This window comes from Anser brachyrhynchus (assembly GCF_964034855.1).
Source record: "Anser brachyrhynchus genome assembly, chromosome: 23".
In the NCBI taxonomy this organism is placed as follows: Eukaryota; Metazoa; Chordata; class Aves; order Anseriformes; family Anatidae; genus Anser; species Anser brachyrhynchus.
Genome location: NC_137716.1, coordinates 2374972 through 2390851, shown reverse-complemented (window position 1 = coordinate 2390851; position 15880 = coordinate 2374972). Strand labels below are relative to the sequence as shown.

General features: G+C 69.8%; 1 protein-coding gene across 3 annotated transcripts; it reads right to left on the bottom strand.

Annotated features, from left to right (window-relative positions):
• Positions 1-133: 133 nt before the first annotated feature.
• Positions 134-15707, bottom strand: PALM (paralemmin). 3 transcript variants are annotated; one of them, XM_080565790.1, is made up of 9 exons: positions 15553-15707; positions 8104-8152; positions 7227-7307; positions 6995-7125; positions 6012-6138; positions 5832-5853; positions 5610-5669; positions 4430-4561; positions 134-3012 (listed from the first exon to the last, which is right to left on the bottom strand). In XM_080565790.1, the coding sequence occupies exons 1-9, from the start codon at positions 15555-15557 to the stop codon at positions 2444-2446; spliced, it is 1176 nt and encodes a 391-aa protein (XP_080421916.1). In that variant the 5' UTR covers positions 15558-15707; the 3' UTR covers positions 134-2443. The 3 variants fall into 3 exon arrangements, with proteins under 3 accessions (XP_080421916.1, XP_080421915.1, XP_080421917.1); XM_080565789.1 differs by lacking the exon at positions 15553-15707 and adding an exon at positions 10961-12738; XM_080565791.1 differs by lacking the exon at positions 15553-15707 and adding an exon at positions 9504-9594.
• Between the last annotated feature and the right edge of the window lie 173 nt (positions 15708-15880).

The following is a 15880-nucleotide window of genomic DNA, read 5'->3' as shown; positions in this document are numbered from 1 at the left end:
ACCGTCCCCTCGCCAGCACCCCCCCTCCCGGCCCCTTCCCACCCCCGTGCCCAGCGCCCACGTCAGGGTGCTGAGCGCAGGCGAGCGGTGCCCCGGCCGAGGTGGCCCCCAGGCAGAGGCAGAGGCGCCAGGCTGGTTATTCACACAGTTTATTTGCTCGGTTCGGGTGTCTTACAAACAACGGGGGGGCCGGGGAGGGGGGGGAACTTCAAACGGCTTCGTCACAAGTAAAAAGCACGGGGGGGGCGCGGGAAGTGCACTTCAGCTGAGCCAGGCGGGGGGACGGCGCGGGGCTCACCGGGACGGGGCTGGGGCACGGCCGGGCTCCTCGCTGCTGCTGCCCCCTGACAGCCCCAGCCCCACGGGGGCCTGATCCTGATCCTGCCTCTGCCAGGGGCCAATGCTGGGTCCAAAGGCAACCGGGGGGCTGGGGGTGCTGAGGGTGGCAGGGGGCCTGGTTTGGGATCAGCACCCGGGGAGGGGGTGGCAGGAGGGGACATGAAACCCCGTGGGGGACCTGGCCCTGAACCCCAGGGATTAATGGGGCAGATGCCCCCCAGCATCCAGCCCCAGCGCCCCACGCCACACACGCCCTGGGACTGGGGGTCTCCTGGCCGTGTCACTGCCGGTGGCAGGAGAGGCTCTCCCCTTGCCCCGATGGGGCTCTGCCCCTCCCAGAGGCTTTTGGCACACGGCTGGGGCTCGGGGACAGGCACCCCCACCCCAGGAGACCCCACACTGCAGCACTGCCAGCCCCCACATCCCCCCCCAGCCTCTGGCCCCTGCTCCCTGCCCCGCAGACACAATCGGGGGAAAACCGCAGCCTCGGTGGCACCGGGGCGGCAGCTGGGACGTCGCAGCAGGGCCCCCGGCGCGCCCGGCCTTGTGCCGCAGCAAGGACCCACTCGGACCAGGACCTCGGGGACCGGGCTGGGGGGAGACGGGGGCTCCCAGCAGGAGCCCTGCCCGCGCTGGCTGCTTTGCCAGCAGCACCCAGGGTTTGGGCCAGGCTCAGCACCCACGGGTGCCCGGCTGGCCACGGTGGAGCCCCCCCTGCTGCCCCAGAAGGTCTCGGTGGGGAGGAAACGCTAATGCTGGTGGTGAAATCCCCGCCGACGGGCTGGGGCGTGGGGCAGAGGAGCAGGGAGGCTGCTGGCGGTCCTGGCACGGGGCTACGGCCCCGACCTTCACCACCAGGGCATGGAGACAGCGTCCCAGGGACACCCTGCACAGGACACCAGTCCCCCCAGCAGGCCCCAGTCCCAGCACCTGGGGTGAACTGGGCCGGGGACCTGACACTGGTCACCCACAAACTGGCTCTGCAAAGCTGCCACGGCCGGGGCAGCTCCGGCTGCAGCTGCCTGGGGCCAGGAGGACGTGGTGAGGGCGCGGGGGCCACCCCAGGGCAGGGTTGGGGGGCGCTGGGCCACCCTCCCGCTGCTGCGGGGTGTCACAGGCAGGTCCGAGCCCCGATCCCATCCCTGTGGGCTGGGACCCCCTGCTCCCCCTCTGCTCGCTGCCCTCACGGGCTGCCCCCAGCCATCGCCGCCCCCCTGGGTGGGCAGTGGGCACCCAGACACGGCCCCGCTCGCCCCCCTCGGGTGCTGGAGCCCAGTGACACCGGCAGGGCAGCTGAGGTGTTGGAGCGGCCCCGCGGCAGCGGTGGTGGCGTCGGTACCTGGCCGGTGGCTGCCGTCACCACGAGCGGCAGGGTGAGGAGCTCCCGCACGGAGAGGAGAGTCCAGGGGAGAGGAGAGTCCAGGGGAGAGGAGCCAGGCTCCCTGCCTGGACCCAGCCTGCGCCCGCCCCGTGGGAGCTGCGCCTGGTCCACGGCACCCTGCGCACTCCCGGCACCGCACCGACAGCCCGGCCGAGCCCAGCATCACGGAGCCAACGATGGCCAAGCCCCCGGGATGGAGCCGGGCCGGGGATGCGCTGGAGAGACGGCGCTGGAGGTGCAGGGGAAGGGCTGGCGGGGGGCATCGCGCCGTGCCTGCCGCGGGCTGGGTGACCGCGGGTCCTGCAAGCTGCTGGACTTGTCTCTGTCCCCTGGCCCGGCCGGCGAACGTCTTCCAACGGTGGGTGGGAAATTGCTGGAGGAAGGAGGGAAATGCTCCCGGTGTCTGCGCCGGGGTGAGGCAGGGCCGTGGGGAGGGGCAGGCGAAACGTGGGGCGTGGGGGGGTCTCTAATAAATATCACACGCAGCACTGGGGGTGTCGCACGGAGCGGGCGTTGGACAGACGGGGCGAGCGATGCCACGGCCTCGGAGTGCTGCCGCCTTTGGTAGGCTTTACAAACACCGCGTTGGATTTCCCCAGTTCTTAAGAAAAAAGGGGGCTGTGTCTGGCCAGTAAATAACCCTGTGTCCTGCGGGGCCGCGGGCCTGGGGAGCGGGGGCGGAGGGGCTCGGCGGGGGCAGCCTGCTCTCGCCGGCCGCGGGGCTCACATCACCGTGCAGCATTTGCAGCGCTGCTTCTTCGCGTCCATGTCCTGCTCAGCCTCCTTGGCTTCCGTGGCGTTGGCGCCCGGCTTCTGCCCGCCCGGGGCCTCCTCCCCTTGCGGCAGGGCGGCCGCAGGCTCCAGCGCGGTGCCGTTGGGCGGTGCGTGGTCCTTGCACGCCGGCTCCGGCTTGCTCTCGGCATCCTCGATCACCACCAGCTCAGCCTTGATGGTGCCCTCCAGCCCCAGCACCTTCTTGGTCTCGTTCTCGTCTTCCACGTTCTGGTAGCCCATGAAGATCATGGTGACCGGCTGCTCCCGGCTCGGCTCCGCGCCCTCGCCCGGCGGCAGCACCATGGAGTTTTCCCGCGGCTTCGCCTGCAGCCCCGTGATCTCCCTGCGCGGCGTCGGCTTCTGGCTGGACGGGGCACTGCCGGGCGCCTCCTCGCCCGCCTTGGCCTCGCTCAGGGTCACCTCGTCCGCCTTGTGAAGGAGCTCGTCGACCTCCGAGGAGCTGAGCGGGTGGGCCCCGTTCTGCAGGGCCCCAGCCTCGGCGCTCACCGCGTGCACCACTGCGGGGACAAGAGGAGGAGGTGAGGGGTGGCGGGGAGGGGGCTCGGACTGCACCAGGACGAGCCCCGCTCGTGCAGCCCGGCTCCCCCGCGCCGCCCCCTTGCCCCCAGGCCAGGCTCACCTCCTGGCAGCCCCCAGCCCTCCCAGCCCCTGCTCCATGCAGCGAGCGGGGCGGCTGCACCAGCGGCACCACCCGAGGAGCAGCTCCCAGCCCTCGGCACCTCTGAACCCCGGGCCGAGGCGACGCTTTGCAGCAGGTCCCCGCTGCCGCCTGCCAGCCCCGAGCCGAGCACCCCGTCCCACTGCGCCCCGGTGCCCGCAGTGCCTGGTGGCCCCGTGCCCATGGAGGGACGGGGTCTTCTGCCGCTGGTGCGCAGCGCACAGGCACTCGCAGCGCTGCAGGGCAGGCGGAGCTGTGCTCGGCGGTGAGGGATGCACCCAGCGCATCGCATTTTCCACTTGGCTTGGAGCATCATGTGATGATCAGTGCAACAGCCACGGAACGCAGTCAGACGAGCGATAACAGATAATGACCGGGCCAGGCAGGGCTGGCTCGGCCGGGAGTGACCTGGGCTGCTCACTGCCGAGGGGGCTCCTCGGCACCTCCTTGGGAACGGGGAGTCCTGGGCCCCCGGTCAGCGCAGGGTCCCGCTGTGCTGAGGCAGGTGACTGACAGAGGTGGTGGAAGTGACGGAGGTGACGGAGGTGGCGGTGACAGTCCCTCCCTCCGCAGGGAGGACGTCGTGGAGCAGGGCCAGCTGCGGTCAGCCCATGGAGCCCAGGGTCTGCTCAGCCACCGCAGCTCCCGGCCGTATTCCGCAGCTCCGCGGTCAGTCCTCGCTGCTGACACAGCTGTCCCTCGGTGCCACCAGCACCATCAAAGCAGGTTCCTGGGAGGCCCCAAAAAGCAGGCACTGGTCCCTAAAACTGCTTCTTCCCTGCACCCAGGGGACGGGCTCTGTGCTGCCAGCCTGGGTGGCGCAGGGCCGCAGGGATCCCCAGCAGCCCAGCTGCTCAGCCCCATCCTGTCCCCAGACGGGAGGTGCCCGTGACACCAGACCGACGCGATGCCGGTGCCATCGCCTCGCTGGTGAGATGTGCTCCTGGGGCTCTGGATGCAGCAGATCCTCTTCCGTGCTCCCCATCAGCACAGGGACTTGACGTGCAAACCCGGGCTGGGCCCTCAGGACCGTCCACACCACGGTGCTGGGATGGCTCCCACGCCGGGCTGGCTGGGGCACAGGACGGGCTGTCGAGGGCTTGCCCTGAGCTGGTTCCCCTGTGGAGCCGGTGAAGGCAGCAGGAGCTGCCCCGGCCCTTCCTCACCCTGGCGCCCATGGGATGCTCGGGCAGCCGGTCCCTCGTCCCCTGCCCTTTGCTCCTGACGCCTGCCAGCGGTGCGGGACGGGGCCGTACCTTTTAGCTCATCCTCGTACACTTTGACCCCTTGCAGACAATGGTTCTGGGGGAGAAGGGTGGTGCTGGACAGGACCTTGGTCTCCCCAGTAACTCTGTCCTTCTCCACTGTGATCTCCACTGAGTACATGGCTGGGACACAAAGAGCACAGTGAGCGTTACGGCGGCCCCGGCCCTCCCCAGCCCGTGCTCAGCAGCCAGCAGCGGGCAGGCGCAGCGGCACGGCGCGGTGCTCAGCGGTGCTCAGCGGTGCTCAGCGGCGTTAGCAAGGCAGCAGCTGCAGCGAGGAGGAGTGAAGGCAGAGGCAGGTGCGACATCCCGGGCACTGCCCTCCTACGGGACCCACGGGGCTCTCACCGTCCTGGTGCTGCCGGCATCCCCTTACCTCCGCGGCTGCTGGGCCGGCCCCAGGAGGCAGCAGGGCCAGCGGCCGCCGCGTCCGTCTGTCCGGCCAGCGAGTGGGGCCAACCGCAGGGGCCTGGGCTTGGGGCCAGGATCACGTTCATGGGACGCGGCGCTGAGGGCGCTGGTGCAGGCCGAGGCGGCAGGGCAGCCCCTGCGCTCCGTGGGACGGGCGATCCTCGGCATCGGTCCTTCATCTCCCCGGCTGGTCCCCGCGGGCACCGGGGTCACCTCGGCCCGGCGGCGCTTGGCTCCATGGGCACAGAGCCGGGTTCTTCCCAGTGCCTCAGCCCGGTCTGAGCGTCCCCAGACCAGAGCAAACCTCTCCAGGAGCTCCAGCCCTGTCCCTGCACGGGCGGCTCGGTGCCGGCTGCTGCAGCCCCGCAGCCCCTGCCTGCTCCCAGCGTCTGTGCAAGCTCCCGCGGCCAGGCAGCCCCAGCCCCGGCCCCGCACCTCTCCTCTCCCTCGCACCGAGAAGCCGCAAACAGAGCAGGAGGCAAAGGATGAAACTGGAGCAGAGATATGGAGTGGGGAGGGGAGGGCATGGGGGCCCCGAACAGCAAACCAGCCGCGGGATTCCACTGAACACGAACCCTCCGATGGCAAATAACCGATATTTTATGCCCTAGGCTTGGAAACTCGTGGAGCGGCGGGGATCGTTGGTGGCAGGGCTGCAGGATGGGCTGTGCATTGAGGGCGGTGAGCCACAAGGTGCCACGGGGCGGGAGGAGGGAAGCGACCAGGAGCGAGTGCTTCTCGCGTGGAAGTGGGCACGTACCTGCCTTCATCATGTCGGTGCCTTCCACCGCCTTCATGGGGCTGCTGGAGACCTTCTTGGCTGGGGGTGGAGAGGAGAAGCGAGGCCCTGAGCCAAGATGATCCCCAGCCACCCACGTGCCCCACACACGCCCGCGGGATGGCCCCGGGGCAGACGGAGCCTCCCGCTGCCACCTGGACGGGCTCCCCCTGCGAGGGGGATGTGGGGTCCAGGGTCACCTACCTACGGCCGTGCCCAGGGGACTCTGCAAAACAGAAGAGCGAGGTTAGGAGCTGCAGGGGACCCACCGCCCCCTGCACCCGGCCCCGGTGGCGAGGCACCAAGCACAGCCCCCCCAAAATGCAGCCCCTCTCCCCCTCCCCCCCTGCCCACCCGGCCCCGCAGGCGGTCGGCCATGCCCACCTTCTGCGCGTTGGGGACGGTCTCTGCCTTCTCCTCCTTGGCCGGCACCGCCGCCACCTCGGCCAGGTTCTCCTTGGTGGACGCCACCGAGCTGCTGTTCTCCAGCGTCTCCAGCTCCTTCTCCAGCCTGGGGGAGGAACCGGGCCGGGGGCTGCACTCAGACGGAGGAGCACGGAGCAGCGACACACACCCAGGGACAGACGGACAGAGTGCCACCGAGCCAGCCCCGCAGCGCTGCCCCCCGGCCCCACGGGATGATTAAACCCAGCCCGTGGGCACTGTCAGTGCCATCGGTTGGTGGCACAGAGCCACGCCACCTCATCCACGTTTTGCTCCCAAAAGCGTCCATCCCGATCACATTCCCCAGGAAGAAGGGAGCCCTGGCCATCAGCCCGGCAAAGGCCCCACGTGGCCCCCGGAGGTGGCGGGGCCGGGGGAGCCCCCCCGATTTCCCCCACGTCCCCCCGTGTGAACAAGGGCACCTCCGCGCCGCAGCTCCCAGCCTTTGGTTCCATCTCCCCGCGAGCTGCCCTTTCCCTCTGCAGCCCGGAGGAATGCCCCGCGCCATTACACGGACACAAAGGCCCCTTTGCGCCTGGCCCGGCCCCGCTCCCATGCTCGGTAATTAACCGGTAATTAACGGGCGCAGCCAAGGACCGGGTGCATTCCTGCCGGGCTGCCGGGACACCGCCGGGGGGTCCCTGCCCCTCCGTCAGCACCGGTGCCGTCAGCACCCCAGCACGGGGGGGCTGGGAGGGGGCTGCCCCCCCTCACCTCCTGCCACCGCGACCACCCAAGGGTGCCCGGGGAGCCGGCCCCGCTCATCCTGAGCGTGGTGGCAGCGCCCGTTGCGTCCGACGTGGGGACCCAGCTGCCTCGTGGCCTCCTGCGTGCCCGGGGGGCTCGGGCATCCTCCGAGCACGTCCCCGGCACCCTGAGGGCTCCCAGGCACCAGCCCGCCCCGCCACCGCCAGCCCCGTTACCTCTGGATGGTTTCCTCCAGCTCCTTGGTCTTCACTTCATCCTCCTGCATTTGCTTCTTCATCGCCTCATCCTCCTCGGAGGCGGAGGACGGGGCCCCCTCCAGCAGCCACCTCTCCCGCAGAGCCTTGGACTGGGGAGCAAAGCGGGGGGGTCACGGTCCTGCCGCCCCCAAGGCCGGGGGTTCTGGCCCATCCCTGGAGCTGGGGGGGGGGTCCCCAGCGGGGTCCTCACCTTGAGATGCTGCAGCTGCCGCCGGTCATCCTCGAGCTGCCGCCTCTTGTTCTCGATCTCCGTCTGACGTTTCCGCTTCTCCTGCGGGGACGGGACAGCGGCAGAGCCGGGGTCGGCCTGGGGCAGGGGCAGCAGCGGGCACCGTGGGCAGGGGGGCGCCTCCATCGTGGGGGGGGGCAGCCTCCGGGCTCAGGTCTGCACGGCTGGAGCCCCTCACCTCGCCTCCGCCCTGCTCCCTCATCCAGCCCCCCCCGGGGACTGCACCTCGCCAGCCCAGCGCTGGGGGAAACTGAGGCACAGAGGGCGCAGAGCACGGGCTCTTTTCGCCTGGCCCTGCTGAGCGAGAGCCGGCCAGCACCGGGGAATCCAGCCCCGTGCGGCCTCTTCCCCCTCTTCCCCCCTCGCTGCACATCCTGGGGTCGGTCCAGATTATTTTAGCAGAGTCAGTCCCAGTCCCGGGAAGCGTCACTCGCTTTTTTTCCTCCTCTGGCCCCAAACAATTTGCCCTTTGTACAGCGCAGATCGGCCGATAGCGATGGGGATGGGGAGCGGGGAGCTGGCAGCCGGCGGCGGCACCGGGGGCCAGGGAGCTGCTGCGGGGCAGGGGCAGGGAGATGGCAGAGCCTGCACCCCCCAGGGCCAGGTCCTGCACAAGCCCCAGCCCTTGGGGAAGGGCAAAGGGGGGCTCCTCACTCGTTTCGCTCTCCCTCGGGGCTCATCAAGGTGCCGCTTCGTTAATTAACCCTCCCAGCCGCCAGCTCTGCCCCTGGTCCAGAGGTGCAGAACCAAGCCCGGAGGGTCCCGGGAGGGTCACCTCCTTGGGGCCAGGACATGGGGCCAGCAGCCAGGTGCCCCCTGCTCGCCCGAGGGGACTCACCGCGATGGCCTGCAGCCTCTCCTGCTGAAGGGTGCTGGCCTCCACAGCCCTGCAAGAGAGCACAGAGCGGCCGTGAAGCGCGCGGCCGGCTGAATGGGGACATTGTGCCGCCAGCGGGCCGGGCACCGCGCACAGACAAAGGCCGAGCTCTTCCCTTCCGCTGGCTGCTGCCTCCCCTGCCCTTCGCCGCCCCGAAGCCGAGCACTCCTCGCCCCGCACGTCTCCTCCAGGCACCCGTTCCCGCCGTCTGCCCCCTTGCAGGTGGCGGTGACCCCGCGGCACGCGGGTGGACGCGGCGCCTATGGAGGTGCCGTTAAACCTGCCTCACACGTCCCATCGCAAGCCCCTTCCTTGGCTGCCCACACCTTTCCTGATCAGTGACCCTTCTGCTGTGTGCGCATGGACGCACGCGTGCAGACACAGACACACCAACGAGCACAGACACACGGACGTGCAGACACACCGACACACGCGTGCAGACAGACACACGGACGTGCACAGACACACGGCCGCAGCCACACGGCCCTGACGTGCTGCAGAGCACCAGGTGCGGGCGCAGCCGGGCTGGAGACGCCCGCCCGGGGCCCGTCTGTGACCTGGGGAGGCTGCGGTGCCGCCGGGAGCAGGTGGGCTGCGTGCCAGCCGATGCTAACGAAGTGCTGAGCTGCGGCAGTAATTAGGGTGGGAGGCTCGGCGGTGGCGTGAGGCGATGGATCATTGCCATTTGCTTGCCAGAGCAAGCGACGGCGGAGCCCGAGAGGGGGCAGGAGCAAAGGGAGCGAGTCTCGGGGAGAAAGGGGCTAAGTGCGTACCCATTTCCTCAGCTCCCAGGAGCTCCTGCCCTGGCTGGGAGCGCTGGAGCTGGGGTGGCCAAGGCTCGGGGGACAGTGGGGCGCCAACCGCCTCCCGCGGGTCCTGTCCCTGCGCACACCGGGCTGGGCCCAAGGGTTTGCAGCGCTCGGAGCGAGCGCAGACTGTCCTGCCCGCGAGGGAGGGAGCAGGGCTGCGGTGGCCCCGAAGCATTCCCAGAGCAACCAGGGACCTGCAAGGGCCCCTCGGCTCATCCCCTCCCAACCGCCCTCCGACAGTGCTGTGTTCAGGCTGTTTGCCCTGTCCCCACCCCAAGCAAAACATTTCCATGGCATGCAAAACATCACTGCTTTCCAGTAAGCCCCGGAAAAACAACGGGGACCTTTCCTGAAGGGGCCATGGAAAACGTGATGCCCCGCGGCGACCTTCACCTGCTCCCCGCACCCGGCACCCCCCCGGGGCCGGGCCTGGCCCCATGTCCCGCTGGTGCGAGAGGAGCCCCCCGCCTCCGCCCTCCTCCTCCTCGAAGGCAACGATTCCCCCGCACCCGGATCCTGGCAGCGCGTGAAATCAAGGCCAAACAAACAAACCGGGGACGGAGCCGCTTTCGGAGCGGTTATTTTGGTGCAGTTTGAGGCGATGCCGTGACTGCTCTGCACACGCACGCATGCGCTCGCCCGCTGTCAGCAGCCTCCATTTGTCAGCGGGCTGGCAGCCCGCCTGCCGTCCCCACGCTGCGCCCGAGCTGGGAAATTAAATACTCAAACCCCAAAGGGAGTCGGAGCGTCTGTGGGTCCCGTTCTCACCCCTGCTCCCTTTGCTGCTGCTCCCTGTCCCGCAGGTAGCGGGGGGCACCAGGGGCCGGCCCCGCTCCCCCCCCGCTGTCCTGACCCCACCGCAGCCCCCGGACCGCCTGCGCCCTGCAGACACCCCCTCGGCGGCCGCCCCCCACCCGCGGGCTCTCCGAGGGCCCCCCGCGCCCTCCCCTGCGCCAGCCGTGGGACCAGGCTGGTGGCAGCCCCGCGGCAGCCCCGGGGTGCCCCATGCCAGGGCCGTCCTGCTCCGGGGCCGCGGGCACCCTCCGAGCCCGGCTCTCAGCACCCCAGCCTCAGAGGACTTTGGACCAAAGCCCGCTTCTTTCCTGGATCTTGCCCCGCGCAACAGATCCAAACTTTTTCAGTGTTCCTGAAACGTTCTGTTCTGCTTTTCCTCCATCCTCTTTATTTTCCATTATTTGCTGAAGCCTCTGCATTCCCGGGGAGAAAGCCAGGAATCTTCCTGGCCCAGGGAAAGACGCAGAACAGGCTGGGCGCCCCCTCGCTGCCCCCCCGGCCCCAGCCCCGGGTGCACCCCAGCCCTGCCACAAGGCTCCAGCCGCTCATCCCTCACCTCCAGACCCCGACAAGGGGCAGGGTGGGGCTGATCCTGGAGCCCCCGGACCCCTGCCCATGGGGACAGGGCATAGGGACAGAAGGGTGGACCCCCCCCGGTCCCCCAGCCCCCTCCAGCCCCCCAGCCCCTGCCCTGCCCCATCCCGGGGGGGTCACCGCGCTCCACAGGCCCCCCGGGGCTGGGCGCTGGCGAGTGGAGCCCCCGGGTGGGCCGGGGCCGGGGTCACCCCTGGCTCCCCCCGAGCAGCCGCTCCCCAGCCCCGGCTGTCCCCGGGGGGCGGCAGCCCCGGGACGAGGGATGAGGGACGAGGGATGAGGGATGAGGGATGGCCGCGCCGAGCCGGGCGCCCTGGCAACATCGCCATGGCAACGGCGCCCTGGCAACGGCGCCATGGCAACGCGGGAGGGAGGATGCTGTGCCCCGGGGACCGAGGGGGCCCAGCAGCAGGGCTGGGGCCAGGGCGCAGCCAGGCCAAGGACTCGGCACCTCCAGGGCTCCCCGGGAGGCCTCGGCAGCGCCAAGCTCCAGCCTCAGCCGGGGTGCCCAGAAAGGGGATCCCAACGGCACCAAGCCAGGGGCTGTCGCCCCACTTGGGAGCCACAAGGGCAGAAAAAAACAACAAAGCGACCCCTTCCTCCGCCACGCCTCATTTCACCCGGTCTCATGAGCTCCTGCAAACAGGTTCATGCTTCGCCCGGTGCCCGCTGCGCGCACGTCCCAGCCCTGCCCGTCCCGGGGCAGCTCCTCCAGCCGGCTCCGATGCGCCTCGTGGCCGTGGCACAACAAATGAGGTCGCTGGGACCAGGGGCACAGACAGCACCGGGGGAACTCCCCCTGCTACGGCAGCAGTCCTCGGGCAGAGCCACGCGCCCACGTGTGAGCACGCACGCGCCCCGAGCACGCACCGCGCTCCCTCCCTGGCTCTCCAGCTCTTTCCAGCCCTGCTGATGCCGCTGTTTCCACCATCACAAGGGAAGCCCGTGACCTTTTGTCTCCTCCCCGCCTGACATGAAACAATAATGTTTATTTGCCTTCCTCTGTTTTTTCCCATTAGCTCATCCAAATGTGCGAAGAGCCGTTTCAAGCTGCTCCTCCGCTCCCCTGACCTCCGCTCCGTTCCCACCCGCTCAGCTCCGAGCCAGAGCGGAGGGCAGGGAGAGGCCCTGGCGAGACGGGCCCTGGTGCGGGGCCCAGCGCGGGTGCAAGCGGCGGCAGCACAGGCAGACATGCAGGAGCGGTGCTGGTTTACACCAACAGCCAGACCCCCGGGGAAAGCAGGCCCCGAGTGCTGCTGCCGTGGGGCAGCTGCGAGCCCCCCAAAGCACCGCCGTGGGCAGCGGGGCCGCCCTCGAGCACCCTCACCCGTAGCAGGGTGTGGAGGGGAGGGGGCTGCAGCAGCCCGGGGCCGACAGCCATCGACAGCGAAGGCAAATAAATCATCGGCCAGCAGGCTAGGGCGGGAAGGGACAAGGCTCCCCGTGACAGCGAGGAGAGGCTGGGCCTCCGCTGCGCGCAGCCGGGCTGCTCTGAGCCCTGCGGGTGCCCGCGGGCTGCGCAGCCCCGTCCGGAGCCGCTGCCTGGGGAGGGGACGGGACCGAGGAGGGGAGGCGGGAGGAGGGGTGGCAGCTCCCGAAAACGCAGGACGCATTAGAGCAGCAGAGCTGCCTGATTGATTCCTGGGGCTGAGACGTGGGCTGGGAGTGCCAGGAGAAAATGGATCCTATGAATATTTGATGAACGGAGGCTCAAGGAGAGAGTTTGATTGGAAAATTACAGATCTTTCAAACAATGGTTCAAGTGCCCTCCAAACACTTGGGTTTCCAGCTCCCTTCCAGTTAGAGGAGCAAGGCTCCACTAGGAAACACCCACACGGTTTATGAATGAGAGCAGAGCCTTCCTCCCCCCAGGCAGCCCAGCACCACCCGGGGACGTGGCGCTCGGCTCCGGCCACCCCGGCGGCGTCACGTTGTCCCCGGTCCTCGCTCCTTCGAGGCACCGCAGCTTTGCCACACCAGCGCTATGAAGATGAGGGCACACGAGGCTCCATGCATCCAGTGGGGACGTGGTTCATGTGCAGAGCCCTAGCAGGACACCGAGCCCCAAGCCCGCACCCGCAGCCCCCAGCGGGGAGCTCCGTCCTCACACCACATCCAGCTCCTCCGCACTAGGAAGCATCTGCCTGGAGCAGGCCCAGCCCGGGCTCCCCTCCCCGACGGGAGCTCCGGGGCTGCTGGAGGCCTCATCCTCATCCCCTGGGACTGTCTGGGGCCCGAGGGGCTCGCTCTCCTCCCAATGGGTGCGAGTGGTAAGTACAGACTCCGAAGTTCAGGCTCCCCGTCACCACCTCTGCCTCCAGCCCTGAGCTCTGCACCCTCCCTCAGGCCTGTCCTGACCCCCCAAGACCTGTGCACGTCCTTTCCACGTCCCAGCCTTGCTCTTTGGCTCCCACCAGTGCAGGGGACCCAGGAGAGGCTTCCCCAGGCAGAGCCCCCTGCCCGCCCGCCCCAGCTCCACTGCAGCCACTTCCAGCGCCAAAGCCCATCTGGCCGAGCCCGGCGCGGTGCGGAAGGCGTGAGCTGCCCCCCCAGCGTAGGGGAAAGTGGCTATTTCTGGCCAGGAACCAGAAGAGCTAGCAGCAGCAGTTTCCCAAGGAAACCTGCTCTTGCTCCAGTTCCTGCCCAGCCTGGCGCACTTGAGGGCTGCGCCGCGGGGCCGCATCTAGCGGCTGCGGGCTGAGCTCCGAGCCCCGGTTCCTGGCACGGGGGCTGCGGTGCCATTGTGCGGCTGTCTGCGGCCGAGCTTTATGGCTTCCTCCAGGACATTTGGGAACCACGGTGGGCCGGGTTTTGCTTCACCACAGAGGCACGTGGAGGGGAGAGCAGGACCCTGAGTCCCACCCAGTGGGAGAGCTCCCAGGTTACCGCCAGGGCTGAAATCTCCCTCCTCCTCCTCCTCCTCCTCCTCCTCCTCCTCCTCCTCCTCCTCCTCCTCCTCCTCAAGGCTATCAGCTCCTGATCAGGGCTGGGACGATGGGGAAGGGCAGGACCAGGAGAGCACCCAGCTCCTGAGGAGGCCAGAAGCCTGGGGGAGGCACAGCAAGGCACAGGGAAGAGCTATCAGAGCAGCCAGAAGTGGAGATGCAAAATCCCCAGCTACTCAACAGCATCAATAGCAGCAGGAGCAGAGGACAGAAAAGCAGCCCCTATGGGACCAGCAGAGCCTCTATAAGAGCTGGAAGCTTTTAGCCAAACCTCCCTTGGCACCAGCAGCTCGCAGCGGCCAGCACCCTCCTCCAGCTGCTGCCAATGCCAAGGAAAGGCAAGAGCCAACCCAAGCCCGGAGCACGCTCCCCGGCACACATTAGCAGCCGCAGAGCCAGGCCTAGGTCCAGGGAGTGCTTTGCCATGGGCCTCTCCTGACCCGCGGCTTTCCTATGCCCCCATCCCAACGACGAGGGTCTGAATTTAGCAGAGCACAACTGGTGGAAGCCAGTGCCGGAGCGCTGGAGCTATAGGTCTGCTCACACACCCACAGCTGCCCAGGGAAAACACGTGTCGGCATGTCATCCAGCAATAACTTTTGCACATTTATTCCAGCCCAAAATCTCAAGACCCATCTCCAGAAGAGCCAAACCCTGAGCGCCCAGAAGGGGCTGCGCTGAAGCTGCCCAAACAGAAGCCGTGCACGCTCGGGTTCTGCTTCACTGCTCAGCCCCATGCTCACCTCTCACCTCCAGGGCACGTTTCCCTCATGGGGATTTTAGTCAAGAAAAGGAACAATCTGGTATTTCCAGCACACAGACAACAGCCCTGGCACATTCCCAAAGGGCTCCTTGTCCCCCGGGGGCAGCCAGTGGCGTCTATCCCGCAGCCCCCGGTGTCGGAGGGGCTCCGGAGGCAGGAGCAGAGCTGGGAGATGTGGCATGGGGGAGCTGGGGACAGGAACTGCTGCCCTGCCCTGTGCTGTCACCAGGCCTGGGGGCTGACCCCCTCCCCATTTCCATCCCAAACATTGCACCCAGGCCTCTGAAACCCTCCCACGCCGCTCTCAGCGAGCCGGAGTCCGACCCCAACAGCAGGCAGCAATCACCCCGACCACCTCCAGCACCCCCAGTAGGGCTCCCCCAAACCGGGGGGAGCCGGCAGCCGAGCAGGACCAGTCGAGCACCCAGCCCCTCATTAGCAGGCAGCCCATTAATCGGTGCGGGGCGAGGCGCTCACAAGGCGCAGGCCCCCAGGCTGGGCTGGATGGATGCCCCTCAAAGCCCCCGGTGCCAAACCCAGGAGATGCCGGGGTCCCCCCCGTGCCGTGGGGGGACCGGAGCCACGGGGAGGGAAGGGAAGGCCTGGGTGTGATGGGGCTGCCCTCGCTGGCACCTGGCGTCGAGCACCGGCCTGCCCCTCGCCCTCCCGAGGGGCACAGTCAGCACGGGCAGGGTGCCCCCACCTGTGCCCCCCTCTCCCCATCCGCCCGCGGAGCCCCGTGCCCAGCCCGGAGCGGGCCCGCAGGCACCAGCCGAGCGGGGCAGGGCCCCACCGCGGCACACAAAGAGGGTCGGGGCCGGGAGAGCATCCCCGGGCTCGCACGGAGCCGCCCCCGGCGGGAGCCGGGCTGCGAGAAGCCCCCGGGGCTGCCCCCCAGGCCCCTCGCCGAGGGATGGGGCTGCGTGCGCAGGGAGGGGGCCGCGGGCTCCCCGCCACCCACTCGCCCCCAGCCACACGCAGCAGCAACAACAGGTCCGAGCCGCCCAAAGCGTCGCCCCTCCGCCCCCCCGCCAGCAGGGACTCGCCCCCCGCCGGCTCCGGGGCCCCCACCGCCGCCCCCCGGCACCCCGCGGCGGGGCGGGGGGGGCAGGCACCGGGGGCAGCCCCCACCGAGCAGCAGCGGGGGGCCGAGCCCCCGGCACCGGGGCGGACGCGGGCCCCGAGGATGGGGGCCCCGAGCCCCCCCGGTTCCGGGACGCGAGCCCCTGGGACCGGGCGCCCAGCGTCGGGGGGAGGGGGGGGGGCGAGCCCCGGTTTTGGGGTCCGGGAGCCCCGCACCGGGGGGGGGGGGGGGGACACGCGAGCCGCCGGTGTTTCCTCCCCGAGCCCTCGGTACCGCGACCCCGCCGGGGAACGGGGAGGGGGGGTCCGGAGCCCCGGCCCCCGCGGGGCCGCCCCCGCCCCGGCACTGCGGTGCGCGGCACCGGGGGACCCGCGGCCCGGTGCGGGGGTGCCGGGGGGGCGGCCCGGCCCCGGTACTCACTCCATCTTCCAGGCGGGCTCCGCGGGTCGGGGGGGGCCGGGCGAGGCGCGGCGGAGCGGGGCCGGCGGCCGCCGGCGTCCCGGCGCTCAGGGCCCGGCGGGCGGCGGCATCCCCGGCGGGGCTGCGGGATGCGCAGGGATGGCGGGGCCGCGCCGGTGCCGCCGCCTCCCGCACAGCTCCGTCTGCCGGGCGCGGCCCGCCACTGCCGCCGCCCCTCACCCGGCCTCGGGGCGCGGCGCTCCCCGCCCGCCGCCGCCGCCCCCGGGCGCCCCCGCGGCCGCTTTCGGGGTGCGGGGGCCCCGAAGCCGGGCCCGGCTGGGCGGAACCG

Coding starts and splice junctions, on each gene's coding strand:
- PALM (XM_080565789.1), bottom strand. CDS start 10,992: ATGAACCTGTTTGCAGGAGCTCATGAGACCGG. Junction 5,854..6,011: donor CCGTCCCCAACGCGCAGAAG/GTGGGCATGGCC, acceptor TCTGTTTTGCAG/AGTCCCCTGGGCACGGCCGT. Junction 3,013..4,429: donor GTACGAGGATGAGCTAAAAG/GTACGGCCCCGT, acceptor TTGTCCCCGCAG/TGGTGCACGCGGTGAGCGCC.